The 24,759-nt window shown below is 41.1% G+C and overlaps 1 protein-coding gene across 1 annotated transcript in view; it reads left to right on the top strand.

Moving 5' to 3' along the window:
* HCFC2 (host cell factor C2) overlaps positions 1-21,283 on the top strand; it is a 29,459-nt gene extending 8,176 nt beyond the window's left edge. The window contains exons 5-16 of the mRNA XM_027873262.1: positions 406-490; positions 3,253-3,359; positions 3,474-3,662; positions 5,825-5,986; positions 6,474-6,526; positions 8,039-8,252; positions 12,681-12,881; positions 13,617-13,690; positions 15,547-15,684; positions 18,028-18,213; positions 19,013-19,298; positions 20,162-21,283. Coding sequence (XP_027729063.1) covers positions 406-490; positions 3,253-3,359; positions 3,474-3,662; positions 5,825-5,986; positions 6,474-6,526; positions 8,039-8,252; positions 12,681-12,881; positions 13,617-13,690; positions 15,547-15,684; positions 18,028-18,213; positions 19,013-19,298; positions 20,162-20,187 — 1,721 coding nt within the window. The 3' untranslated portion in view covers positions 20,188-21,283. The remainder of the gene's footprint in view (positions 1-405; positions 491-3,252; positions 3,360-3,473; positions 3,663-5,824; positions 5,987-6,473; positions 6,527-8,038; positions 8,253-12,680; positions 12,882-13,616; positions 13,691-15,546; positions 15,685-18,027; positions 18,214-19,012; positions 19,299-20,161) is intronic.
* The last annotated feature ends 3,476 nt before the right edge of the window (positions 21,284-24,759 follow it).

Here is a 24,759-nt window from a genome sequence, read left to right as displayed (position 1 = left end):
GTTATTATTAAGCAGCACTTGAATATGAAGTTAATCAACTGACATGCATTTTACAATCATAATAATAGCATATATGTATTGCTTTAAGATTTGAAAAAAAATTTGCAAATATCTCATTTGAGTTTTACAACAACCTTGGGAGGTAAGTGCTATTATTATGCCTATTTTACAGATGAGAAAACTGAGGCACAGAGAAATTAAATGATTTACCTAGGGTCACACAGCTAGTAAGCATGTAAGGTAGGATTTGAACTTGAGTCTTCCTGACTCCAGGTCCAGCATCCAGCAGAAAATTATTCTTTTACTCAAGTTGGACTGGTCTGAAGTACTTTCTCTTCAAAAGAATCTGCAAAACCACGGTCATTGGAAGTCCTTAAAAGAGGTTCGTGTCCTTTTTGCTTTCAGAAACCATGTCATGGTCACAACCAGAAACCAAAGGAACTGTGCCACTCCCCCGGAGTCTTCACACAGCCAACGTTATAGGAAACAAGTAAGTTCTGTTAAGAGCCCACGCCGTGGCAGGTACACGTGACTCGGCCGAGAGAGAGCCAGCATACTGCCTTACCTCCCAGAGTTAGAGGCCTGCCCTGCCCCTGAAATCTTATCGTGCCCCGTTTTCAGGAGGGCCCCTTCAGAGTCAGGACGCCGAACGCTGTAGTCATGGGGTGAGGAGCCTTCAGAACTGCCACCGTGCTGGCTCCCCTACACAAGAAGTGGTGTTACTGACCGGCCAGCAGAGAGACAATGCACTGGTGCTTTCTGCTGCTACAGCATTGGGTGTGCTCTCATGGCCCTCCTGGGCCACAGCGTCCTCTCTTTAAATGTAGTGTGTGCTCTAGTTTTAGGACCTCACAGTTCCGCATGGTTTAGGGAACTTGTCATTTTCACCGAAAAGGTTACAGGTTTCTAATGGAATAAAAGAACATCAGAGAGGATTAGGCTTCTTCCTGTAGTTAGTTTATCCTGATCTTTGATACAGCTTGGGTGCATAGTGGGCAGATACCAGGCCTGGAGTCTGGGAAACTTGAGTCCAAATCTGTCTTCAGACACTTACTGGCAGTGTGACCTGGGCAGTAATTTAATTTCTGTCTGCCTCAGTTTCTTAGAATGGAGCTAAGAATAGCACCTAACTCCCAGGGTTGTTATGACGATCAAGCAAGATTAAATTTGTAAAGCACTTAACACAGTGCCCAACACCACTATATAAATCTGTTCTTTTTCCCTTCCTCCCTTCCTTCCTTTCCTTCCTCCCTTCTTTCCCTTCCTTCCTTCCCTCCTTCCTTCCTTCCTTCTTTCCTTTCCTTTCTTTCTTTCCTTCCTTCCTTCCTTCCTCCCTCCCTTTCCTTCCTCTTTTTCCTTCCTCCTCTTCCCTTTCTTCCTTCCTTGCCATCCTTTCTATATAAGCATTTGGATTGAATTCTTTTTCAGGCTGAAATATGGCAAGTATTAGAATAAGCAGAGCAGTCCTCTTGAGGTTAGGAGATATGGGTCTGAGTCCTGGTTATGTCACTCACTCTGTGACTCTGGGCAAGTCATTTCTATTTTCTGAACTCTAGCTTTCTTTTATAAGAAATGGGAACAATATTTGTCCTAGCTGCCTCACAAGGGGCTTACACAGATCTTTCCTTTCGTAGCTTACCTTTGAAAGGCCAAGGCTATTTAACAGGCTTGGGTTCCGTGGAGCACAATCTAATATCTCCATTTTCCTTGCCCTTTGCTAAATACTAGGGTAGCTGATGGGGGTGGGAGGATGGGGAGGATGGACTTAACAATCAATCAATCAACAAGTATTTCTTAAGCACCCACTATGTGCCAGACGCTGTTCAAGGCCCTGCGGATATAAGTATAAATGACAAAACAATCCCTACTGCAAAGAAGTTCTGTTCTAATGGGAGAGATAAGAAATAGATCTGTAAGTACATACAACATGAATATTAAATGAAGTGGAGGGAGCACACTAGCAGTTGAGGAAAGTCTTCATGAAGAAGATGAGTGGGCCTCTCTTGAGATGGAAGGGAGGCCAAAAACCAACCTCCTGTGGGTCAGTCTTTCTTTATGGCTGGAGGGGATTGTGTTCCTGTCTGTAGCCTCCTCAGGGCTCACTGGGAGGGGTTTTGTGAAATGATTCAAGTTCTTTGTTGCCCTCCTCTCATTTTGCTTCTTCCACACATAGCTCAGTGGGGAGAGTGTTGCACCTGGAGTCAGTCAAATCCGCCTCAGACACTGACTAGCTGTGAGATCCTGGACAAGTCACTTCACCTCTCTGCCTCAGTTTTCTGATCTCTAAAATTGATGTAACAGTAACACGTACCTTGGAGTTTTGTAAAGCACTGTGCACACTTTGTAGTGCTAAGTAAGTGGTACCTATGAGCTTTTATTAGTCAGATGTAAGATACCTACCTCTGACTTACTGTGTCTTATATACTATAAGTCAGTGGCATCCAATTCCTGCAGGCCACATGTTGTACTTCATGTTTATTTATTTTGCTAAAGATTTCCCAATTACATTTTAATCTGGTTCTTGCCCCCCTCAGGAGTTTTGCTGGACACCTTGAGGGTGGGGGGAGTTGGACACCTCTATAAGTATAAGCTGTGCCTTCATAGACATCCTATTAGATGCAATGTTTCGTTTGTTGTTCAGTTATCTCCAACTCTTTGTGATCCCCATTTGGGGTTTTCTTTTCTTTTTGGTGAGGCAATCGGGGGTTAAGTGACTTACCCAGGGTCACACAGCTAGTAAGTATCAAGTGTCTGAGGTCAGATTTGAACTCAGGTCCTCCTGACTCCAAGGCTGGAGCTCTATCCACTGTGCTACCTAGTTGCCCCAGTTTGGGGTATACTGGAGTGTTTGACATTTCCTTCTCCAGCTCATTTTACAGATGAAGAAACTAAGGTGCAAACAGTTAAGTGACTTACCCAGGGTCACACATCAAATGAATGTCTGAGGCTGGATTTGACTTTGGGTCTTCCTGACTCCAGTTACTACCAGTTTATTTTATACACAAAAGCTCTCATAAAGTAATGGCTTAAAAAGGTTTAGTTTTGATGTCTTATCCAAAAGTTTTTAATTCTTAAAAGTTCTTTTGTGGGCACCATTGAAGTGCACATAGATGGGGGCTCATTGGCGAGTTGGGACAGTGCAGTGAGGTCTTGTGTATGTTGGATGAGAAACTGAATTTCCATTTGAAGTCAGAAATGGAAGAAGTGAGTTGTCCATGTAGAATTCCTGGGGCTGTTGTCTCTCCTTTCCAGGATGTACGTTTTTGGTGGATGGGTTCCCCAAACCATGAACAATGTGGAAGCTTCTCCTCGGGACTGTGAATGGCGGTGTACCAGCTCATTTTCTTACCTAAATTTGGGTTAGTATTTCTGCCTTTTGAATTATTCTTTTTAATAGAGGGATTTCAAGAAAGAACCAAAAAAAAAAAAAGAAAGAACCATTCTTGGTAGATTTATTTTGTTTTTGTTTTTAGATACAGCAGAATGGACTAGTCTAGTGTCTGATTCTCAGGAGGACAAAAAGAACTCCCGGCCAAGACCGAGAGCCGGACACTGCGCAGTTGCCATCGGGACACGCCTGTACTTCTGGAGTGGCAGAGATGGCTACAAAAAGGCCATGAACAACCAAGTTTGCTGCAAAGACCTTTGGTACCTTGATACTGGTAGGTAAGAACATTGACCAGAAGCAGCTTCGTGTGTCTGATTCATCCCACACTTTAATCCCACTTTGGGGGACCAGCCAAACAAAACCATTCTAAGTGTTCAGTAATTTTTTTAGAAAGGTAAAGCCAAGTTCTTAACACAGATCAACTCAGTGTCTCATCTGAGGCTTAGGTTACTGTTCCGTTTTAAAAATGGAAACTAAATCTGAGTCTTACTGATTTGCTCTGGCATAAAGCATGAAACAAAAAATTAAAAAGGAACTGAGAGCATCCCATAATGATTCTTTCCACTTGGTCTGGTTTAGCATTTTAAAAATCAGATATTAAAATAAAATGGCAAGTTTCTAGTCTCAGTTCTGGTTCCTAAGTGACCCATGGCATGGGTATTGCACGGGTAATTGTTAGTTTACGGTTTAGTTTTGGTCACGGAAGGAGCCCTCGTGCCCGTGAGTGTCTTTGCTGGAAACTGTAGACCTGGCGTCTGGTGTCAGAACTAGACATTTTTGTATGCAGTGCCCAGTTCTAGATCATGGGGTTCTAAGCATGGGCCTCCTGGCTCCCTGTGGTACTTCTGTATGAATCCAAGGAGTCAGTGACTGAGAATCCTGATTGGGATTGGGTACCTGCTCAACAATATGTCCAGTCTGTTGCTTAGTTTACCTCCAAGGTTCTCACAAATAGGGATCATTTCATTCTTCCGACTTGTCCCCCCAGTGCCTAGCACAGTGTTAGACACATGGTAAGGGCTTTAAAAAGACTTGCTGATCGATTGTCACCAGATTTGGTCACACGTGAAGTCTCCTCGTGGTCCCCTGAATCATCTTGTCATCATCAACACTGCACTGTCTGCTTGAAGCTGGTTAGGCCATTGCCTTGAACTCTCCGGGGGGTGGTGGTGGGGTGGTGGTATGTGTGTATGTCTGAGCTCTCTGGAGGTGGAGCAGCTAAGCTTTTCATGACTGTGCTTATTGACCCTGGTCAAGGACAGACGTGTCCCTTGTTCAGATGTTTCTTGTGTGAAATCATGTCGGGTGGGAGGTGGTGTGGTCTCCATTTGGATTAAGTTATTCTAGATTCAGTTTATAGGTCTTTAGTTTAACACAGTTGTTCATTATATTGATGATTATGCCATGATTGGATATGATGGGCTGGAGCTGGCTTGTCTTGACTCTTTTTTTGGGGGGGTGGGGTGGTGAGGCAATGGAGTTAAGTGACTTGCCTAGGATCACACAGCTAGTGAGTGTCATGTGTCTGAAGCCAGATTTGAATTCGGGTCCTCCTGACTCCAGAGTTGGTTCTATCCACTGAGCTACCTAGCTACCCCAAATGAACCACTAGGTTTTTGTTTTTGTTTTCTGTTTTTGTTTGTTTTTTTGCTTTTTGGTGAGGCAGTTGGAGTTAAGTGACTTGCCCAGGGTCACACAACTAGTAAGTGTCAAGTGTTTGAGGCCGAATTTGAACTCTCATCCTCCTGACTCCAGGACTGGTGCTCTATCCACTGCGCCACCTAGCTGCCTCCTTGTCTTAACTCTTGAGAGCTGGTTGTTAAATTTTAAAAAGGAGCATTTACACTTCAGACATCAGCAAACAGTACAAATGAGGGCTCAATTTATTGTTCCATTGATTATCTAGACTTAAGAAAGTCATGTAGAAAATGATTATGCAAATTAAATCTAAAAGTGTGTCATGCATTCATTTTTTTCTCCAGAGATCTGGTTGTTAAACATTTACCAACACACCACTGATCGTGATGTGTTTGGCCTATGCGTAAATCCTAATAACTTATACCTGGAGTGTAGGATTCTTTGCACATGTCATATCTTGTATCATCAAATGAGTTAACGTACATAAAGTGCTTTATGAGCCTGAAAGCGGGACATAAACTCCAGCTATTATAACTAATACTAGTAATTGTTAAGAATATATATTACACTAAAGAAAATTGATTTAGGTTATAAGGCTGTTTTGGAGTTAGGCTCACTGTTTGGCTATGTCACAAAATGTGTTACTTTCTCTCGTCCTTTCTGGGATGAAATATTCTTGTCCAAGACACTAAAGTATAGTGTGATGCTCAGTTTAAAGCATTTTTAATATCCTGAGACGGAAGGCAATCTCAAAGCTGTTAACTGGTGTCTGACCCACTGTGGGCATTTTTCTTTTAGAGAAGCCGCCAGCGCCATCACAAGTACAGGTCATCAAAGCTACCACTAACTCTTTCCAAGTTAAGTGGGATGAAGTTCCTACCGTGGAAGGCTACTTGCTTCAGCTGAACACGGACCTGCCGTACCAAGCGGCATCACCGGATTCCCACACAAACTTGCCAGGTGATATGACGTGCCCAGACAAATAGTTCCATGTTCCTCAATAGGAGTCATCACCCCCTTTACAATAGTTTTAAAACCAGGCTCAGCATGCCAGAAGCACGGCTTACAGAATGCCGTTTCATTTTTATACAGAAAATCCACCATCTCTGTCTTTTCCATGCAGTAAAACTAGCAGGAACACACAGTATGGGGTTTTTCCTTTCCCATCCCTCTTATCTTCATGCAGTTTTTGTCGACATATCCCATGCTACTGAGCTGATACTTAATGAAAGCTAATGACTTTGCCCCGAGTATTACTCTGGAGCGAGTAGGGGGAGGTATAATTAAAGAAAAATGGACTAGAAACCCAGAGAGTTTTCTAATGGGCTCCCGATGGCCAACCTTTGTTTCTCTTCTACTTTTCCTAAGAAACTTAATAATACGTGATTGATTGTTTCAATGACATTGCTACTTCTGGAGCCTATTGCTGAATTTTCTCTCCTTGCAGGAGTCCAAGCAGATTTTTCCAGACAAGCCAATAATAACACCATCCCCAACAATGTAAGTAAAACGTTGGAGACTCTGAACCTGAATTAGGCCATAAGGTGACGTTCCTGATGACTTGATTTTTGTTCAGATAGGGCCGAGTCATCTACCTTTTTCCTTTCCCTGTGGGAGGGATTGAATCTATAGTAATCCAAATTCAAACTGCTCTTACGTGTAATTTCAGGTGCACAGAAACTAAACACTTTAATGACCAAAGAGCACCATTATGTTTTTGGTACATCTCATAGATTGGATTTATGTATTGTGTCACGTGGAAAATACTAGTAGACTTGACACCCTAGTTTGTGTATTCAAAACAAAACAACCCAGCACTCAGACTAGCCTCCCTTGGTGGTGACTAGAGGATGGTTGGGTTGTGGGGGGGGGGGGGGGGGGCTGCTTTTCTGCTTTACAGAAAATAGGGCCTTATTTGAGAAAAGTCAGGTCTCACCACCTTTTGGGAACGTCACTACCTGACCCAACTAGAACACAGGAAAAGACTGATCATGTCTCCTGCCTCTTCCTGCCCCCACTTCCCCACTCTCCCCCATCCTCAACCAGAGGAGACCCCGAAAGCCATAGGAAGAGATCTGTGCAGCCACAGACAGGTCCCTCACCTGGAGCCTCTCAGCTGTTTGTGGTGGTCACAGTTCTAACACTTGGTTTTATAGCCTACAACCAATTGGACAAGGGCTTTATCACTGGTGCTTTGACAGCATCCAAAATAGTTCAGATTGTTTTAAATTTTAACTTCAAGCAAGCTCCAGGAGGAGGGTACTTGGGGTTGGAGGCAAAAGGCCTTACAATGTATAGCCACAGTTCTTGAGGATGTATGGGACCCTCCCAGCATAGGCCCTCCTTAGATTGGAACTGAGTGGATTTGGCCTGGGGCAGAGAGACTCAACCTTCGGCCTTTTGAATGAACTTTTGAATGAACACGTGGATACCTTGAGCTGTAGGAGGGGTTACAACTGCTTCTTTGGAGATAAGTATACTTGCAGGTTCCAGGGAAATGAGATACTTCAGAAACATTTCTGTCCAAATTGGCTAAAATACATTTTTGTGCTTACCCAAACCCTTAGCTAGATAGAAAATTCTGCTTTGTAGGACTTCTTCCATAAGGTTTCCCAGACTTGTATATGGTTTGCTCGTTTTCCAGCAACAAAATCGGCTAGAAAAGTAAATTTAGATCTTTTTGTATAGGTAACTAAGAAAATATAAAAGTATTGCTTGGGAAACTATTTTTGTCCAAAAATTAATGCTTTCTTCCTAAAAGGTGACCACATTCCATCTCAACACTAGACATTTGAATATTATCATGAAGAGAGTGAAAGAAAACTCCTTTCTTAAACTGTTATAAAAGTGAGAGTGCTTCCAATTTAAAAAAAGACCTTAGCCATGCTTACAAAATAGTTTAATTATAGTGAAATGAATAATTCCAAAATAAAGTTAATGACTATTTTTGTTTACATTCCTTACTTTTAAAAATGATGACGCAGATTTGAATTGTCATCTTCCTTCTTGTAGATGCCGGTTTCTCTCTTATCTCAAGAATTATTAAAACTAGAAGACACAGGAAATAGTGCAGAATCTGACCATGTAGTCATGAAAGGAACTTCAGTAAAAAGCCACTTGGATCATAGAGAATTTGAGCCCAACGCCCCTTCACTTCCATCTTTTGCGCTGGCCACTAATCCGGCAGATGGCAGCTGTTCGGTGGAGATGCTCAAGAGAAATGAAGGTACGGATGCCAACCTTTCCGTTGAATGATTAACACCCTCATGATGCTGACTGAAAAGAACATGGGCTTTTGGAAAAACACGTTGGTTCCAAATTACCGAAAGGGAAGCATGCCTCCTTAGTAAGTGGTGACCTACAAAAAAGAGGAAATCACGTGGCTTGTCAACGGTCGCCATTAGGTGGTTTTGTTTATGTTTTGGGATGTGTGTGTCAGTAAGCATTTTTAAGCACCTACTAAGTGCCAAACACTGCACTCGGCACTAGGGATACCAAAAGAAACACAGGGCAGTTCCTACCCTCAAGGACCTTACATTCAAATAGGGAGACAACATTCGAACAAATATATACAAAGCAAGCTCTCTGAGGATAAACAGAAAACTGTTAATAGAGGGAAAGCACTGGAGTTAAGAGGGCTTGGGGGGTGAGATTTTAAAGAAAGGTGGGACGTCAGTGGGTGGAGGAGGGGGGAGAGCGTTCCAGGCATGGGAGACAACCAGAAAGAATGCTGGGAACCGAGAGGTGGAAAGTCTTGTTCGTGGAATAGCCAGGAGGCCTCTGTCACTGGATAGAATGTGTCAGGGAGTGAGGTGTCAGAAGTCTGGAAAGGTAGGAGAGGGCTGGGATGTTTGTGTCAGTTAATAAGCATTTATTAAGCTCCAGTTGTATGCCTGGCGCTCAGCTGAGCCCTAGGGGTACAAAGAATAGAGGGAGATCCCTGCCCTCTCCTCGGGAAGCTCACAACTTAAGGTGTGTGGAGGTAGTTTGAGGACATTATGAGAAAGTAACTTGTGTGTCATATACAAACTTAAGGAACTACGGACGGCAGCTGTCCTGATCCACTGCCTATTGAGTAAAATCTTGAACTGAAAGTGTGTAGCAGATTTTGTTACTGCCCCATTTGGTCCTCAAGGCATCATTGTGTCTTCTCTGCACTTGGCTCTGAAATTCCTTCATGAAACAGTTACGCTGTAACATCTTTGGGTCTGTTATGAGATTTTAGCACCCTCATGTTCTAGGAGCCATCCATTGGAAATCTTGGGCATTTAGGGGGCTCAGCCCAGGCACAGGAGGCTTAAAAAATTCCACAAGTTTGAGATATGGCAAGCCTTATAAGGGGCTAGAGATGCTTTCCTACCAAGCATTTTAGAAGTCACTTTTCTTAGGACCTTTGAAAATTTTTTGATTTTATTTTGTCCAGTTAGCAAAATCTGTTTTCTCTCCCTCCCAATTATCTTCCTTGAAAAGTAACGGAAAAAATGCCTTGTAACAAATATTTATAGTCAAGAAAAAACAAATTCCTTAGTGGCCACATCCAAAAAAATTAGAACTTTCGAAAATAAATGTAAGGTGCATAATTTTGAGCATATATTAGTACAGCCATAACATTTCTGATCATAAGGAACAGATTTGTCACATTTTTTAAAAAAAATGGTTTTGGGGCAGCTAGGTGGTACAGTGGATAGAGCACCAGCCCTGGAGTCAAGAGGACCTGAGTTCAAATCCAGCCTCAGGTACATGATAATCACTAGCTGTGTGACCCTGAGCAAGTCACTTAACCCCCATTGCCTCAACAACAAAAAAAAATAAATGGTGTTATACACACACACACACACACACACACACACACACACACACACACACGCACGCCTTATCCATCCTGTAGGTGAATATTCTCACTTTATTTCCATTTTCCTTTGTGAATGTATTCTCTACATATACCAGGGGAAATTTAGCTTCCTAGCATTCTCAGTGCTTGGTCTCAGGAGTTTATACCTCTGATAGTGGAATGTATCCAAAAGGAAGCAACAAAATGCATATAGAATCAGTCCCCCAATCTGGTATTAACCAGAGGCAAGGCGGGTCACATGTCATGCGAGTCCTACTTGGTAGAAGATGATAACGTTGGTGTTGGGGGGGAAAGCTCCAGACCTCTTTTGGGACATACACATTTGAATGTCCCATTCCAGTGTGTCACCAGTCTGCAGGGGACCCTGGGGTCCTGAAGGCTGTGCCAGTGAGACATGAACTCTGGGAGCACCAAGCAGTCCCTCATTAAAGTATGTATTTAGCCTCCACTAAGGGCCGGGCCTTACAATAAGCATGGAAAATACAAAGACAAAAGCACAAGGGCTGCATGTCTGTAGGGACAGACAAGGTAATCATCTTCCAGGGAATGAATGTACAGGGGAATGAGCTAGGGGACGGGGGAAAAGGCCCTGCAGGAAGCAATGCTGGAGCTCAGTCTGGAGAGAAAAGAGATTCCAAGAACTTGAGGTGAGGAGGAAGAGGGCGCCGGGTGTGGGAGGGACAGTCACTGTGGGAGGGGCTTGGCGGTGGAACATCCAGGGCGCCAGTAGGGCTGGAGCATTGACCGGGTGGAGGGAGAGGGAGAGGGAGAGGTAGGAAGGGGACAGGCTGTGAAGAACCTTATGTAGCCGCGAGGGGCTTTTCTGGCTCATCCAAGGGGCCACAGGCAGCTGTGTGAGTTTACTGAGCCAGGGTGGTTCGCTTCAGGAAAATGACGTTGGCGTCAGGGTGGAGGGAGACAGGAGGCAGGGGGACCAGTTAGGAAACTCTTGCAATGACCTAGGCCAGAGATGCAGGCCTGACCTAAGGTGGTGATTGTGTGGAAAGGACATATATAGCATGTTGTGAAGGTAAAAACAAGGTTTGACAGCAAAATGAGTACGGGGCTACAAGGACAGTGGTGCCCTGAGCAGGAAGGGAGAGGTATTGTCTGCTCAAGACATGGTGAGTTGGAGATGTCTCTTGGAGGTCCAGTTGGCCATCTAGTGATGTGAGCTTGGAGGTCCGGAGACAAGCTCTTGAGGACCTATGGGTTATAGATTTAGAGCAGGATTTTCTCTGGGTCACACCACTACCAAATACCTGTTGCCCAACTCCAGCCCTCTCTCCACTAGCCCAGGCTGCCTGTCTGGGAGCTGGGGAGGTTGCCAGGAAAGAGAAGATGTCCCAGGGCAGAGGCCTGGGGAAATGAGCTCATAGTGAGTGAGAGCAACCCAGAGGAAGGTCCAGTAGAGAAGACTGAGAGGTGGTAGGCAGGCAGGAAGAGAACGTGTGGGCCCCAGGGCCAAACTCAGCAGTGAGGAATGAGAAAACGGAGTGCTGGGCCTGGAGGCAGGAAGATAGGAGTTCAAATCCAACCTCCGACACTTATTAGCTAGCTGTGTGACCTTGGGCAAATCATTAACCTCTGATTGCCTCAGTTTCTTCTTCTGTAAAATAAGGATAAGAACAGGGTTGTTGTGAGGAGCAAAAGAGATAATAATTGTAAAGTGCCTGGCACATAGTAGGTGTTATATGAATGTTAGCTATTATTATTAGATGTGAAAATTAGGAGATTCTTTATGTTTAGGCCCAACAATGGACTTCCATTATCACAGAATCACCATAACCAAGTTCAGTGGACTAAATTCCCAGAATATTGGCTGCCATATAGCTTATTTCGACCACAGGGACCCTAAGGGGTGAAAGGGCTAATCTGCAGGTAGAAGGAGTGCCCACATCAATGAAGATCACAGCTCTTTAGAAGTATCTCTTTTTTTTTTTTTTTTTTTGTGGTTAGGCAATGGGGTTAAGTGACTTGCCCACGGTCACACAGCTAGTAAGTGTTATGTGTCTGAGGTCCGATTTGAACTCAGGTCCTCCTGAATCCAGGGCCAGTGCTCTATCCACTGCGCCACCTAGCTGGCCCCCTAGAAGTATCTCTAAGTTCAACATGTGCTATGCTTGAATCTGTAGAATGAGCAGTTTGCAGTTTTTCCAGATTCTGGAATCTATTATGTTCAGCCTCTAATACAGAAAAAACTCAGGACCTCTAGAAACCATCTATCGTGAGCCACACCCTGCCCAGAGGGGAACTCTCGGCTTCTTTTAGAATGGTGTGCCAAACATGGCTTTTATATCTGTCTCAAGAGACTTTGCTTTTTCTGAGCACTATTAATTTTAGATGGAAGTCTTTCAAAATACATGTTTGTAGGAGAGGGGAGTTGGTGGGTTGGGATGGCAATGCCCACCACTCACCCCCAAAAGAGAGAAGAAAATAAAGGTCAATGAAACATTGACACATAAAAACATGGAAACATAGAAAAAGATGCAGGACAAAAAACTTCAGAAAGAGATATGGCCAAGGAGGGTGGTTTTGTTACTATCATGTTAAACTTAATATAAACTTTAAAAAAGGTAATACAGACTTAAAATTCTACGTAATAGGAATTCAAGTTCATATGCTGTTGTTTTCTGTTCTTATTTGAATGTTGGAATTTCTTGTTTGTGGATGTTAAGTTCGTTATTAAAAAAATATTTAAAAACCCTCATGCTGAGGTGTAGTCATTTGGCCTAGGACCTTGCTGGAAAATCTCTGCAGGTGATTTTTTTGAAGTCGAATTTTTTTTCCTTTTAATGACAGGTGCTCAAACTTCAAAAAATATAAGTGAATCATATGGTCTGGACTTAAGGACAATAAATCCTGAAGCTGCTGTATCCAGTGCCATTTCTGGTACACACACCATGGTACCCCAGCAGGCCATTAAAACGGAGTCCACCAGTACAAATGGGGCGGTTGTGAAAGATGAAGCATCACTCACAGCATTCAGTGGGAAATCGGAAGGTTTGAGATATAGTTTGAATCTTGTGTATCAAACTCAGCTTGGAGTGGATTAAAGTGCAGAGAGCTTTGTAGTTAATACACAATGGCTGTGACCTGTGTACTCTAGCTCCCTGCCTATTTAGAACGAGAACACACTGTATGTGTGTGTCTGGGTGGTGGTGGTGGGGGAAGTGATGGGCACATGCCCATATACATGCACACCTGTTGCCAATTATTCCCCAAAATCTGATATTTAGTTTTAGGCCATGAATTTATAGCCTTCCTAGCTTAACTGATTTCTAAGTTTCCATATTTTCTTTTAACTTTAAATAGAATTGCTTTCTTATGAGTCAATAGGAGTCAAATTGCATATGTATCTCTTGGCTATTGGAATTTTGGTCCCCAGATAATATAATACGCATAATAAATACTGTATTATTGCTATACATATTATATTACTATGCTCATTGTATAGATGGATATAGTCATACCCCAACCAACATTGATTGTTGTATGATAATATCACTAATAATTTTTAGTGGGGGTTGAAATGCATCAATTCCTGTAACCCTCTTCTAAACTCATTGAGAACTTAGTTTCTATGAAGTTTCTCCTGCAATATTAATTCTACCATTTTTGAAGGAACCATTTAACAACACAAGGTGGGGGGTGTATTTGCAAGTGATATTTGAGTGATTTATGCCTCTTTTTTAAAGTAAGTTATCCTGTAAATCTCACTTTAAAATCTGTTTTTAGCTGATGAAGCCTTTGCACAACCAATAACCAAAGTCAGCTCTGGCGAAACCCAGGACTCTGCTGTTCCATTATCAGTAAGTGTTTAGCCTCTTGACTTTATAGGGCTGTGGGATACTAGGTGTCGATGACCATCTGCTTTCTAGATGTTGATCATGTTTTGAAACTGGACAGCATTTTCTAGCTCTTGTATAGCATCTTGCATTAAATGTAGATACGGCTGAAAGAATAACCGAGTACGGGATGTAGGAGGGCGTTCGAGAAGACGGCTACTGCAGTCAGCTGCTAAACGGAAGCCCAAGAGTTGTTCATTTGGCTTGAACTGTGAGCAGCCCAGCCCACCATTCTATCTCTGCATTGCTGGCACCCCAACCAACCCACAAAACGTCAGAAGCGTTAAAGCTATTCTAGGTCTAATTCATGGCTTATCAAAAACAAAACAAAACAGCCTTCAGCATGCTTTGCACGATTGGGATAAAAAGCTTTTAAGTTAGCTCTTACAAAAAGCAACATCTTTTGTTTGAGGCACTTCCCTGTTATATGTAAAGGGCTACCTCTATTTTGTTACTCATTCACTTTTTTCCTCCTTAGATTTTTTCATGGCTCTTCTTTCCCCTTCACATTATTAGATGGAATGGTCCTACACCTCTTCGTCTTCACACACGTAACAGCTCTTCTTTCCCCTTGATGGGGAGACAGTTAAAACAAACTTTGTTTGCCTCTCATGTCATATCAACAAGGGCTGTTATGCGTTAGTTCAAATGTAGTTGCACCATCATTTTTATAGTGGCTTTTTGTAGCCAATTTTTAGAGAGTATTATGTACTAGCCCTTGGGAGGTATGGGTGTCAGGCACAATTAGTCCTTATCTTCATAGAGGTTTACCTTCTAACAGGCTGGTCCTAAAGATAAGCCAGTTATGACAGGCTTCAGAATGATATGCCTCTGTTATTACGCGTTTAAGAGTGAAGTAGTGAAAGTACTTAACTGGGTTTCGACCATATAAATAGTCACATCTTATCTATTATGGAGATGGCTTAAGTACTGAGCAGCTATTCAAGGTGTAGATGTGGCAATTCCATTTGTCATCAGAGGAAGCTTTAAAATAGGGTGGGTTTTTGTTTTTGTTTTTGTTTTTCTTTTTAGCAGGAAAATATTCAAAGTTATTAGATTCTGCTATATGCATAGTAGACTATATCCAAAATGTATTTTGGTTTTGGCCATTGCTACTAGGTTTTGCAGAATCCCAGGTATTTATTCCAAGCCTAAAAATAACTATTGGTTTACAGGTTACCCCTGAGCCTAGAAATAAGCCAGCTCAAAATGACTGTTCTTCTTGGAGTCAATTGTAACATCAATTTAAAATATTATTCTCTTGTTGTTGTGGTTAATTTAAAGGTATAGTTGCTGAAATGGGTAGCTAGATGGTACAGTGGACAAAGTGCCAGGTCTAGGGTCATAAAGACCTGATTTTAAATCTGACCTCAGACATTTACTAGCTGTATGACCCTGGGCAAGTCACTTCACCCTCCTTGCCTCAGTTTTCTCATCTGTAAAATGAGCTGGAGAAGGAAATGGCAAACCACTCGAGTGTCTCTGCCAAGAAAACCCAAAAGGGGTCATGAAGAGTCAGACAAGACTGAAATCACTGAACAACAATAGAGTCTCTGAAATAACCTCCTCGGTAAGCTGACTGACATTTTAACAGAAACGATCTCAAAGTGTGTGACTTCCCGGCAGTTCAGAAGCTGCTGGGCTGAGCACAATTTGAATGAGCCTTGTTGGATCATATTAAGCCAATGTGAAGACTGTTCCTTGTGACCTGCTCCTGTGGGAGCGTTTACTTATGTCACTGCAGGAGTTTCTTTGATCTAATTTTTGCTGTTATGCTACAGTAAGGCAAAGCTACATAATTCCTCTTTCTCTAACACTAGAAAGATACTACTTCAAAGCCAATGACCATAGAAAAGAAAGGAGAACGACAGTGGTGTGATGTGGGGATCTTCAGAAATAACACTGCTTTGGTCAACCAATTCTACTTGCTGCCAAAAGGAAAGCAGAATATCTCTAAGGTAGCCATGGGTGCATTTTCTCTTCTGTTTGTGTGTATGGATGTAGACCTATATATGTGGCTCCCCCCATACTAAACTTAAATGCAACCAGTGTTTTAAAATACATAACCATTATATAAAGGGCACTGTGCTAGGTGTTAGAATATATAAGGTTATAAAATTTCAGTTCTGAAATCATAAATTGATCTATAAGTAATGGTCAACATGATCATGAGTTCAAGTATCCTGATCCAATGAATTATTAGTATGATTGTTAGTGATTACTGGGGTTCCTTATATATTCTTCCTAAGCCATTTAAAAAACACATGCTATTTATTTATGAATCCTATATATATTTAAAAAGTAAAATCACTGGGCCACCCTGTGAAATTAGTACAGTAACATAACCTATATTTATATAGCATTTTCTAGCTTACAAACTACTGACTTTGCACCTACCTCAAGAGGTAAGTAGTTCTGAGCTGGTTATGGTTGGAGATTTTGGAAACTTTCTCAAGGTGTCCTTCCCGAGTTTCCTTAACCAAATCAAATAACTGTTTATATATCACTGTTTCTCAAATTAACACTTATAGAAAGAACTCGTGGCTTTGTAACACATTTATGGCACCCATAAATGTGGTCCTAGGGATATGAAATATACCTAGGATAAAGAAGGGGGGGGCAGCTAGGTGGCACAGTGAATAGAGCACCAGCCCTGGAATCAGGAGGACCTGAGTTCAAATATGGCCTCAGACACATGATACTCACTAGCTGTGTGATCCTGGGCAAGTCAGTTAACCCCGATTGCCTCTCCAAAAAAAAGAAGGGTCAGGGGAATGTCAGAATAAAACGTAGGAAATCTGAAATATATTTTAAAAACTGAAATTATGCTTACTTTTTATATTTCCCCCTTAAGTATTGGATGTGAAGTTATCGGTAGTGTAAAACACACTCTTATTTAAAATTCACATTGTACAGACTACCATTTTTCCATGGAATATCATTTTGGATATACTGATCAATAACATTTCAATTGCCTACTTTTTCAAATAATGATGATATAAATCCCTTTTAAACCATGGATTCTTGAAAACAATGTAAGGTCTGGTAGGTCCTATCAAAGTAGAAGGGCCTATTCACTGTAGGAATCTAGACTCTTAAGTTTAGACAGCATCCTCAGTGAAAAGCTATGAGGTAATGAATTTTCTCAGCCCCAAGGAATCAGGGAGACCATCAAGACACAGAGGCTAAAGTCTGTTGAAATAAATAATCACAATGAAGAGACCATGAATCTTTAACTTACTAAGTATAATATAAAACATATATATGACATTCAACTATTTTGAATATAATTAAATATTTTTCTTATCTTACTGTGTTGGAGGTATTGGGTAAATACAGTCTAGATAAACAAAAATGTAGAACATTGCCAGATTTTGTTTTTGCCAAGTGCTAAAAATGCAACATTGGTATTGCAAGCACAGGCATTGCCATTGTCAGCTTAGGATAAAATCCATTTTGTTTTTGAAAAGTTCACATACACACATACTTCTTTTCCTTCTCTTCAAATATGTGATTTCTTTGATACAGGAAACTCTTGGTAAGAAAACCCCCTCTGCTAATGAAGATCTACAAGTGATTTATAACTTTATAGCATTAGAGTTGTTTAGAACACTGAGAGTAAGTCACTTAGTCATACAGCTTACGTCCTGAGGCAGGCTTGGACCCAAGAGGACCCTAAGGCCACCTCTCTACCCATGATACCATGATGCTTTTCACTTGGAATGTAATAGTTACAAAAATTAGTTCCAAAGCTCTATACTACTTTGATGGAGAAAATATTCCCATTTTGTGGTTTTTAAAATGTTGCTTGTGGCTTTTATATTCTGCTTGTCTTTTTTTTTTTTAAATAAGTTTGCATTGGATAAATAATTCAATGGTATCCTGCCAATAAGCTCTCTATATGTGGTTGGGTGTCATTCATATAAAGAAAACTTTCTAATAATTCAAATTTAATGCTCTTGTAGTCACTGAGATTTTCTCCATATCTCAGGGCATTACCCTGGTGAGGTAAATACCTGCATGGTCTGCAGCATCTGTCCTTAGGCAACAATTTTAAATTGTTTTATTATGGCAGTCCTGTATCATACTTTATTAGTCATCATGTCTATTGGCAAGGCCTTTTTTTTTTCTTGACAGACTATAATTAACACTAAGTCTCAGGATGAGTAATGAGTGGTGGGTGCAAAGTGTTACTCACACTTTGATGTTTCAAAATGTAATCGCTTAATTGGAAAAGTTCTAGCATATTGTAAAGAGATCCTTTTTTTTTCTCTGACTTCTGCTTGTATTTAACTTTTTAGGTAGGAAATACAGATGTCCCAGACTACAGTTTACTTAAAAAACAAGATCTTGTTCCAGGCACAGTGTACAGATTCAGGATTGCTGCCATCAATGGCTGTGGGATAGGCCCTTTCAGCAAAATCAGTGAATTTAAAACTTGTATTCCCGGTTTTCCTGGGGCCCCTTGTGCTGTCAGAATCTCAAAGGTAAGAAGTTAGCCTAAGACTTAACTGTGGGTAAAGCTGCAGATATTTTATGCATAGCATTAGACTAGGATTATGGATAACTTTTCAAGAACTATTTGTGTGAGGCAAAATTATGGAAAACTTAAGGCTCCAAAGGCAGAAGGGTCAGGAAATTAACTTTTCTCTTAGTATAATCATCTTGAGTTTGAGAACCAAAATTTGAAAGAGTTAAGTTAGTTAAGTTAGAGTTAATTTTAGTTTATAATCATTCGGAGATTGTTTCTCTATAGTGAAGTGATGACTTTCAGGGAAGAAAAGAGTGCCATCTTGTGGATCTCCAGGACATGACCACTAGTTACCAACTTGTATGTTTGTAACAAAATAGAAATCAAGGCATTGTTGATCCAGTTATGGTCAGTTTATTAAAAGTATAACTTAAATAAGATATTCAGGCAATGGGGGTACAGAAATCTATCCTGCCTTACAGGAAAATTGAAGGGAAAGGGGATAAGAGAAGGGAGGGGAGATAGAAGGGAAGGCAGATTAGGGGAAAGAGTATTAAGAATGCATGCCATCTTGGGGTGGGGGGAGGGATGAGATGGGGAGAAAATTTGGAACTCAAAATCTTGTGGAAGTGAATGTTGAAAACTAAAAATAAATAAATTAATTTTAAAAAAATATAGCTTAAAATCTTATCTGATTTAAAAATCATAGTAATGATTTGCATTTTGAACTTTAGTGTGCTTCTAAAAAGGATGTACTATGCTTATTCAGATGCTTGAGAACCTGAATATTCTTGTTCTCTTTCTTTCCCCTCCAGAACGTTGACTCTATCCATCTTTCCTGGGAACCTCCAGCTTCACCCTCTGGAAATATTTTGGAATATTCAGCCTACTTGGCTATTCGAACAGCACAGGTACCAGATAATCCAAGTCAGCCGATGTTCATGCGCATTTACTGCGGCCTGAAAACTTCCTGTGTGGTAACTGCAGCGCAGCTCGCCAACGCACATGTCGATTACACCTCCAGGCCTGCCATCGTGTTCAGAATATCAGCAAAGAATGAAAAGGGGTATGGGCCCGCTACCCAGGTTCGATGGCTCCAAGGTAATGGTGGCGCAGCGGTTTCTGAAACCTTATTTCTTTACTTTGAAGACTGCTCATTCATAAATCAATAGTGATGAGCAGTTTATACTAGATATTCTCTACTGATTTTCCTAACATATTTCACTAAGTCTGAATGTTTTAGAAATACAGAGTCACTCCATTCTAGATCCCAATAATAGCAGAAAAGAAGCAAAGACGTCCTCTGAGAACCAAAATAGGTTCGTCCCTGAGGATAAAACTTTCTTTGGAAAGCTTGCTTTTGAGGGGGAAAAAAATTTCCTCTTTTATCTCAAGTACGGTTAAATGGCTGTCCTACCCCTCTCTCCCAGCAGTGGAAAGGATTGCCCTAATTTTATTCTGTGTGAGCAGTGTTCTCTAACAGTTGTCTTTGGATGAAATGTGGGATGCAGATCTCTTAGTATCCTCTCGTTCCTTTTTTGGCTTTTCATTTGGGGCTTAAAGACAAGGATATATATATATAAGAATTTAAGAAGCCTTGATTTTCCAACTGAACATTAGTTTAGCAACTTGACAAATTATAAGATGAGTAGAAGAATGAATTCCTTGGTTTTTATCCATCCTACCTAGCATTGACGAGGATATGCTGTTCTCGAGAATGCACGATTTAGGAGTCTAGAACTCTGGGTCTAGGTCCCATCTCTGCTGTAAGCTAGTCAGCTTATATGACCTTGAACATTTCCCTTCTCTGGATATCAGTCCACTCATCTTATGCAGGAGGGGAGGGGATAATGCTTCCCTGAAGAGTTTCACTTCTCTTTTCATTACTTGAATGCTGCTAATACAGTTGAAACCATCATCCGTAAGTGAGAATTGAAGTGTGTATGTGTGTTACTCTTTTGCAGAAAGGAAGGAGTCAAGTTCCAAGTAGAAGAAGCACCTTAACAGGAAAGAAGTTTTGACAAAGTATTTTAAAAACATTTGTAAGATTTTGTAAATGTCCTAAATGTTTTATTTTTGCATTGTTTTTTAACCTTGAAATTGTATACACTTTTTTTACATCTTAAATATAAACATCGGACAGCCTTACTCAGGTGTGATTCCATCCTTCGGTAGGGAGGTGTTACGGATTGGCTCCAGGGCGCTTGTCTGTAACCGTTACTGATTTCATAGAACCACTTCCTGTTCACATCGGAAATCGACCTTGAGCAATAATTGCGTGTGGATATCCAGAACGAAGAACTGCACAAGATGTTTGCAATCATTTTTTATACCATGTAGGGTGAGTAGGGGATGTCTTAACTTAATGCACAGTATCCATTGGAAAGATTGAATGAACTGATGTATGTATGCTCCAACAACTAATTTAAGATGTATAGAATATTTTAATATATAACTTTTGTAAAGCATTGGAATTTTTATACTATAGTATTTGTAATGAATGTGTCTACCAAGGTTTTCCTGAAGAAATATGCAAAATCTTAGACTCTTAAAAGTGAGAGGCCCTGAACTCTAAAGGCAAAATAAATGCACTACTCTTGTGTTAGGTGACCTTGGCTTCCTTTTTTTTTGGTAGATGAGATGTATGAATTTTTAGAAATGTATCTTAAAAACAATGTTTACAATGAGCTTCTTTGGCCTGCCGGCTCTGCCCCTCCTGGCGAGAGCTGCAGCCACATTTATTTAACCTGTATGCATTGCTTTGGGCATACGCTTGCTTTTTGCACTGGTAGAATTTTAACTTACCTCATTATTATGTTCGTAATCATTTTTGTATGGCTTCCATAACGTGTCTGAAACACTTAGACTAAATAAATATTTAACCAAAGTTTGAAATAAATGGTAAGCAATTTTGCACATATTAAATGCCAAGGGATCCCGTATGTGTATTTTTGTGGCCTTTTTTTTTTTTTTTTTTTTCAGTTGGGGGATTGGTTATAAAGCCATAAGCAAGTGTTTCAGGCATGGCTAACTTTAATGGCTCACTTGCATCATTTCAGTAATTCTCAGTTAATACCAGCTGTTTAAAAAAAAAAAACAACAACCCTTTTAGTCTGCATAATTAGCTGTTAGGTTTATAACACATCTCTCACTGATAGGAATAAGTTGATCTCTAGCTTAGAATATTTGTTTGACAGCTGTATGTATTTAGTAGCTAGCGTCTCTGTTCTAGGCCTAGTGGTGAATTTGAACCTTGATTCTGAAAAGGGGGCTTGGAGATTGGAGAGGGAGAGGCAGGCCTTCTGGGCCAAGAGCGCAAGGAGTGGAATGAGCGTTTTAAATTGAAAAAAAATCTAGACATTCATACATTCTCTATGATGACCTCAGAGGAGATGTTCTGGAGATGTGCCAGCTTCACAGGGGAAACTTCTCGCTTGGCCATTTTTTAAATGACTGACCCTAGGGCTCTGTTGATAAGCAGCTGGGGCTGGGGGGCTGGGGAGGGGGGAAGCACGGTACGGTGGGAAAAGCCCTGGGCCTGGAGTCAGGAAGACCCGAGTTCAAATCCAGCCTCAGATACTTACTAGCTGTGTGACTCTGGGCCAGTCATTTAACCTCTGTATGCCTCAGTTTCCTCAACTGTAAAATGGGGATAATAATAGCCCCACCTCGCAGGATTGTTGTGAGGATCAGATGAGATAATATTTGTAAAAGAGCTTAGCACATTGCCTGGCACATAGCAAGTGCTATATAAACATTCATTGTCTTCCACCTAAGCATCTGTGGCTTCTCTCCAATGGAACAGTTCTTTTAAGAATCCCCATGTGTTCCCTTTTGGGGTAACATGAAGACAGAATTTTCTGCAGCCGTGTCCACAGTGAGTTAAGTCGCCTCTGTTCCCACTTCCCAGCTCTGTAAGCAAATTTAGATATGGACAGCGCTGTCCTCATCTTCTTGCTTTGTAATCTTGGCCTGATGGGTTAGGTCGTGCTCTCCTGGTGCTCTCCTGGTGCTCCGTGCTCTCAGAGTATGCTTTCAGAATACCGTTCTCTTCCTGTTTAGTACAATTAGTTTTATAGGTAGTTGTGAAGTGGGCAAATAGAAACTCTCTATTTCTGTTTTTTAAAAACATAATTCTGGCTGCACATAGGGAATCCCCCATTATTCATTCATTAAACTCACCTGGAAAAAGGGGAAAGTATAAATCTATTTTTTTCAGGTATTGTTAAGAATCTTCTCATTAAGTCATAGGCTCTGCAATGCCATGGTTAATTTTAATCATTGCAGAATTTTAAATTAAAAGCTGTTTATGCCATTAGAAATGATCTCATTGTTGCTATTGAAAATAGTTTACACTCCAATCATAAACAGTTTTATTTTAATAGTCTCCATCTGTGACTTAATTGACTAGTGGAATTTCCAAGACTATTTTAGGCCACTCCCATGTAATATGTACTATTGATCTGTAAAATAAAGCACTTTTTAAAAACCATTAAATATTTTAAAACAAACAGTTGCAATCATCATTATTTTTTTTGTCATATGGAATAAACAAGACTCCCACCTTTCCCCAAATGATCGTCCAGCTTCTGCTTGAAGACCTCCACATGGGTGGAGTCCACACCTTGTGCAGACATCTTTGCCCTCTATGGCCTGAAGGAAAGCAATTCTAATCTCTTCTTCCCTCTTGACAGGCATTCACATCATTGTAGAAGGAACGTGACTCTGGTCTCAGCCTCCCTACTAAACCTTATGATGTGACCTTGAGATCCTTCACCATTCTTGTCTTCTCATAGATGCCATCCTTCTTAAAATATGGTACTCAGAGCCAACCCCACTATTTCAAATTCGATGAGACCACCAGGGAGAATAAGAAGAGCCATCATCTCCCTCTGCTTCTCTCGACACAGCGTGGGTGAGCCCCTGGGGCTGCCATAACAATGTCTCATTAACTATGCATTCACATTCCTAAGTGTAAAACTTTACATTTATCAGGTTCAGCTTAAACTTCTGCCCTGGTACAATCTCTGCATTCAAACCCATCCAGCTGTGTTAGTTGTCTGTCTCTTAGCTTCATGATCTCAGCAAATTTGATAAACATACCATTTATTCTAATCATTTTAAAAACTGCTGAACACAGAATCAAACCACAGGTCTTAGAGATGATCGCTCAATTCCTTCTGGGTTGATATTGAATGATTACTGACTCTTTGGGAACGTCCGTTCCACCAGTACTATGGTACCCGATAGAACGTAAGCTCCTGGAAGACAGGGACCATCTTTTTGCCTTCATTTCTATCTCCAGAGCTTAGCACAGTTTCTGATGTGATGTTTTTTTTAAAAATGCTTGTTAACTGACTATGATCTAGCTCATATCTTCCTGTAATTTGCACGAGATTGGCTTGAGACACTGTCAAGTGCTTTGCTAACGTCTAGTATGCTATGCCATTCCCTTGATCTCCCACAGTAAATCGATGATGTTGCCGTCCACCCCTACCTTTTCATCCTTAGTGACTCTTATCCACATCCTCGTGTAGCCACCACCTGTGGCCCGCCTCTGCTCCCCAGGAGCTCCCCCTAAAACAGATTAGCTCACCTCCTTCTCTGCTCATTCATCTCGGATCTTCTTTATAACACTTCCCCCACATAAAGTTCTTCACTGATGGTACACTATGGGTTATCTGTGCCCAGCATGAAACCTTGTGCTGCCTTTTTTGATGATACCGAACTTTATTTGGAGATTATGGTATTCTGTAAATGAAACGATGACACAACAGAAGAGTGTTAAAGTTAGCAAAATGTGTGTTCAGGGAGAACCTTGGGGGAATTCAAAGCTCTGTATAATTCCCCAAGGACGGTCCAGCCCGCTCTTCAATTCTGAGCCCAATTCATTGTTCGTCTGTCGGTCGGTCAATTAACAGTTATGAAGCGCCATGTACTAGACCCTGCAGGAAGTGCTGGGGATACAAAGAAAAGTGAGAGTTGCTCTCTTTGGGGAGCTTCAAGTCTAACGGCAGACGCGACGTGTAGTGCCTGTCCAGTGCACTTCTGGAACACCCTGTATGCTTCTTCCAAAATAGTTACTCCAAGATCAAAGACTTTTGGGATTAAAAACTGTTGGACTGGTGCTATAGGATATCCAACTATGTTTATATGTGTATATATGTGTGTATATATATATATATAATATGTATATGTATATTATATATATATATATATATATATACACACACACACATATATAGTCTGGACAATAATTTTTTTTTTTATCCGATTGAGTTTTTTCTTATGCATAGCCAGACTTGGGAGTGATTAAAATCTTATTCAGGAGACTGTATGCCCGGGGTGGGGAACCGTGTGGTCCTCTAGGTCCTCAAGTACAGCCCTCTGACTGAATCCAAACTTCACAGAACAAATCCCCTTCATAAAAGGATTTGTTCTGTAAAACTTGGACTCGGTGGAAAGGCCGCACCCAAGGACCTGGAAGGCCACATGTAGCCTCAAGGCTGCAGGTTCCCCACCCCTGCTCTATGCTTTTCCAGGGCTTGATATAGTCAATACA

Source organism: Vombatus ursinus, unplaced genomic scaffold (genome assembly GCF_900497805.2).
Source record: "Vombatus ursinus unplaced genomic scaffold, bare-nosed wombat genome assembly UNPS02003292.1, whole genome shotgun sequence".
In the NCBI taxonomy this organism is placed as follows: domain Eukaryota; kingdom Metazoa; phylum Chordata; class Mammalia; order Diprotodontia; family Vombatidae; genus Vombatus; species Vombatus ursinus.
This window is presented reverse-complemented; position numbering and strand designations above follow the sequence as displayed.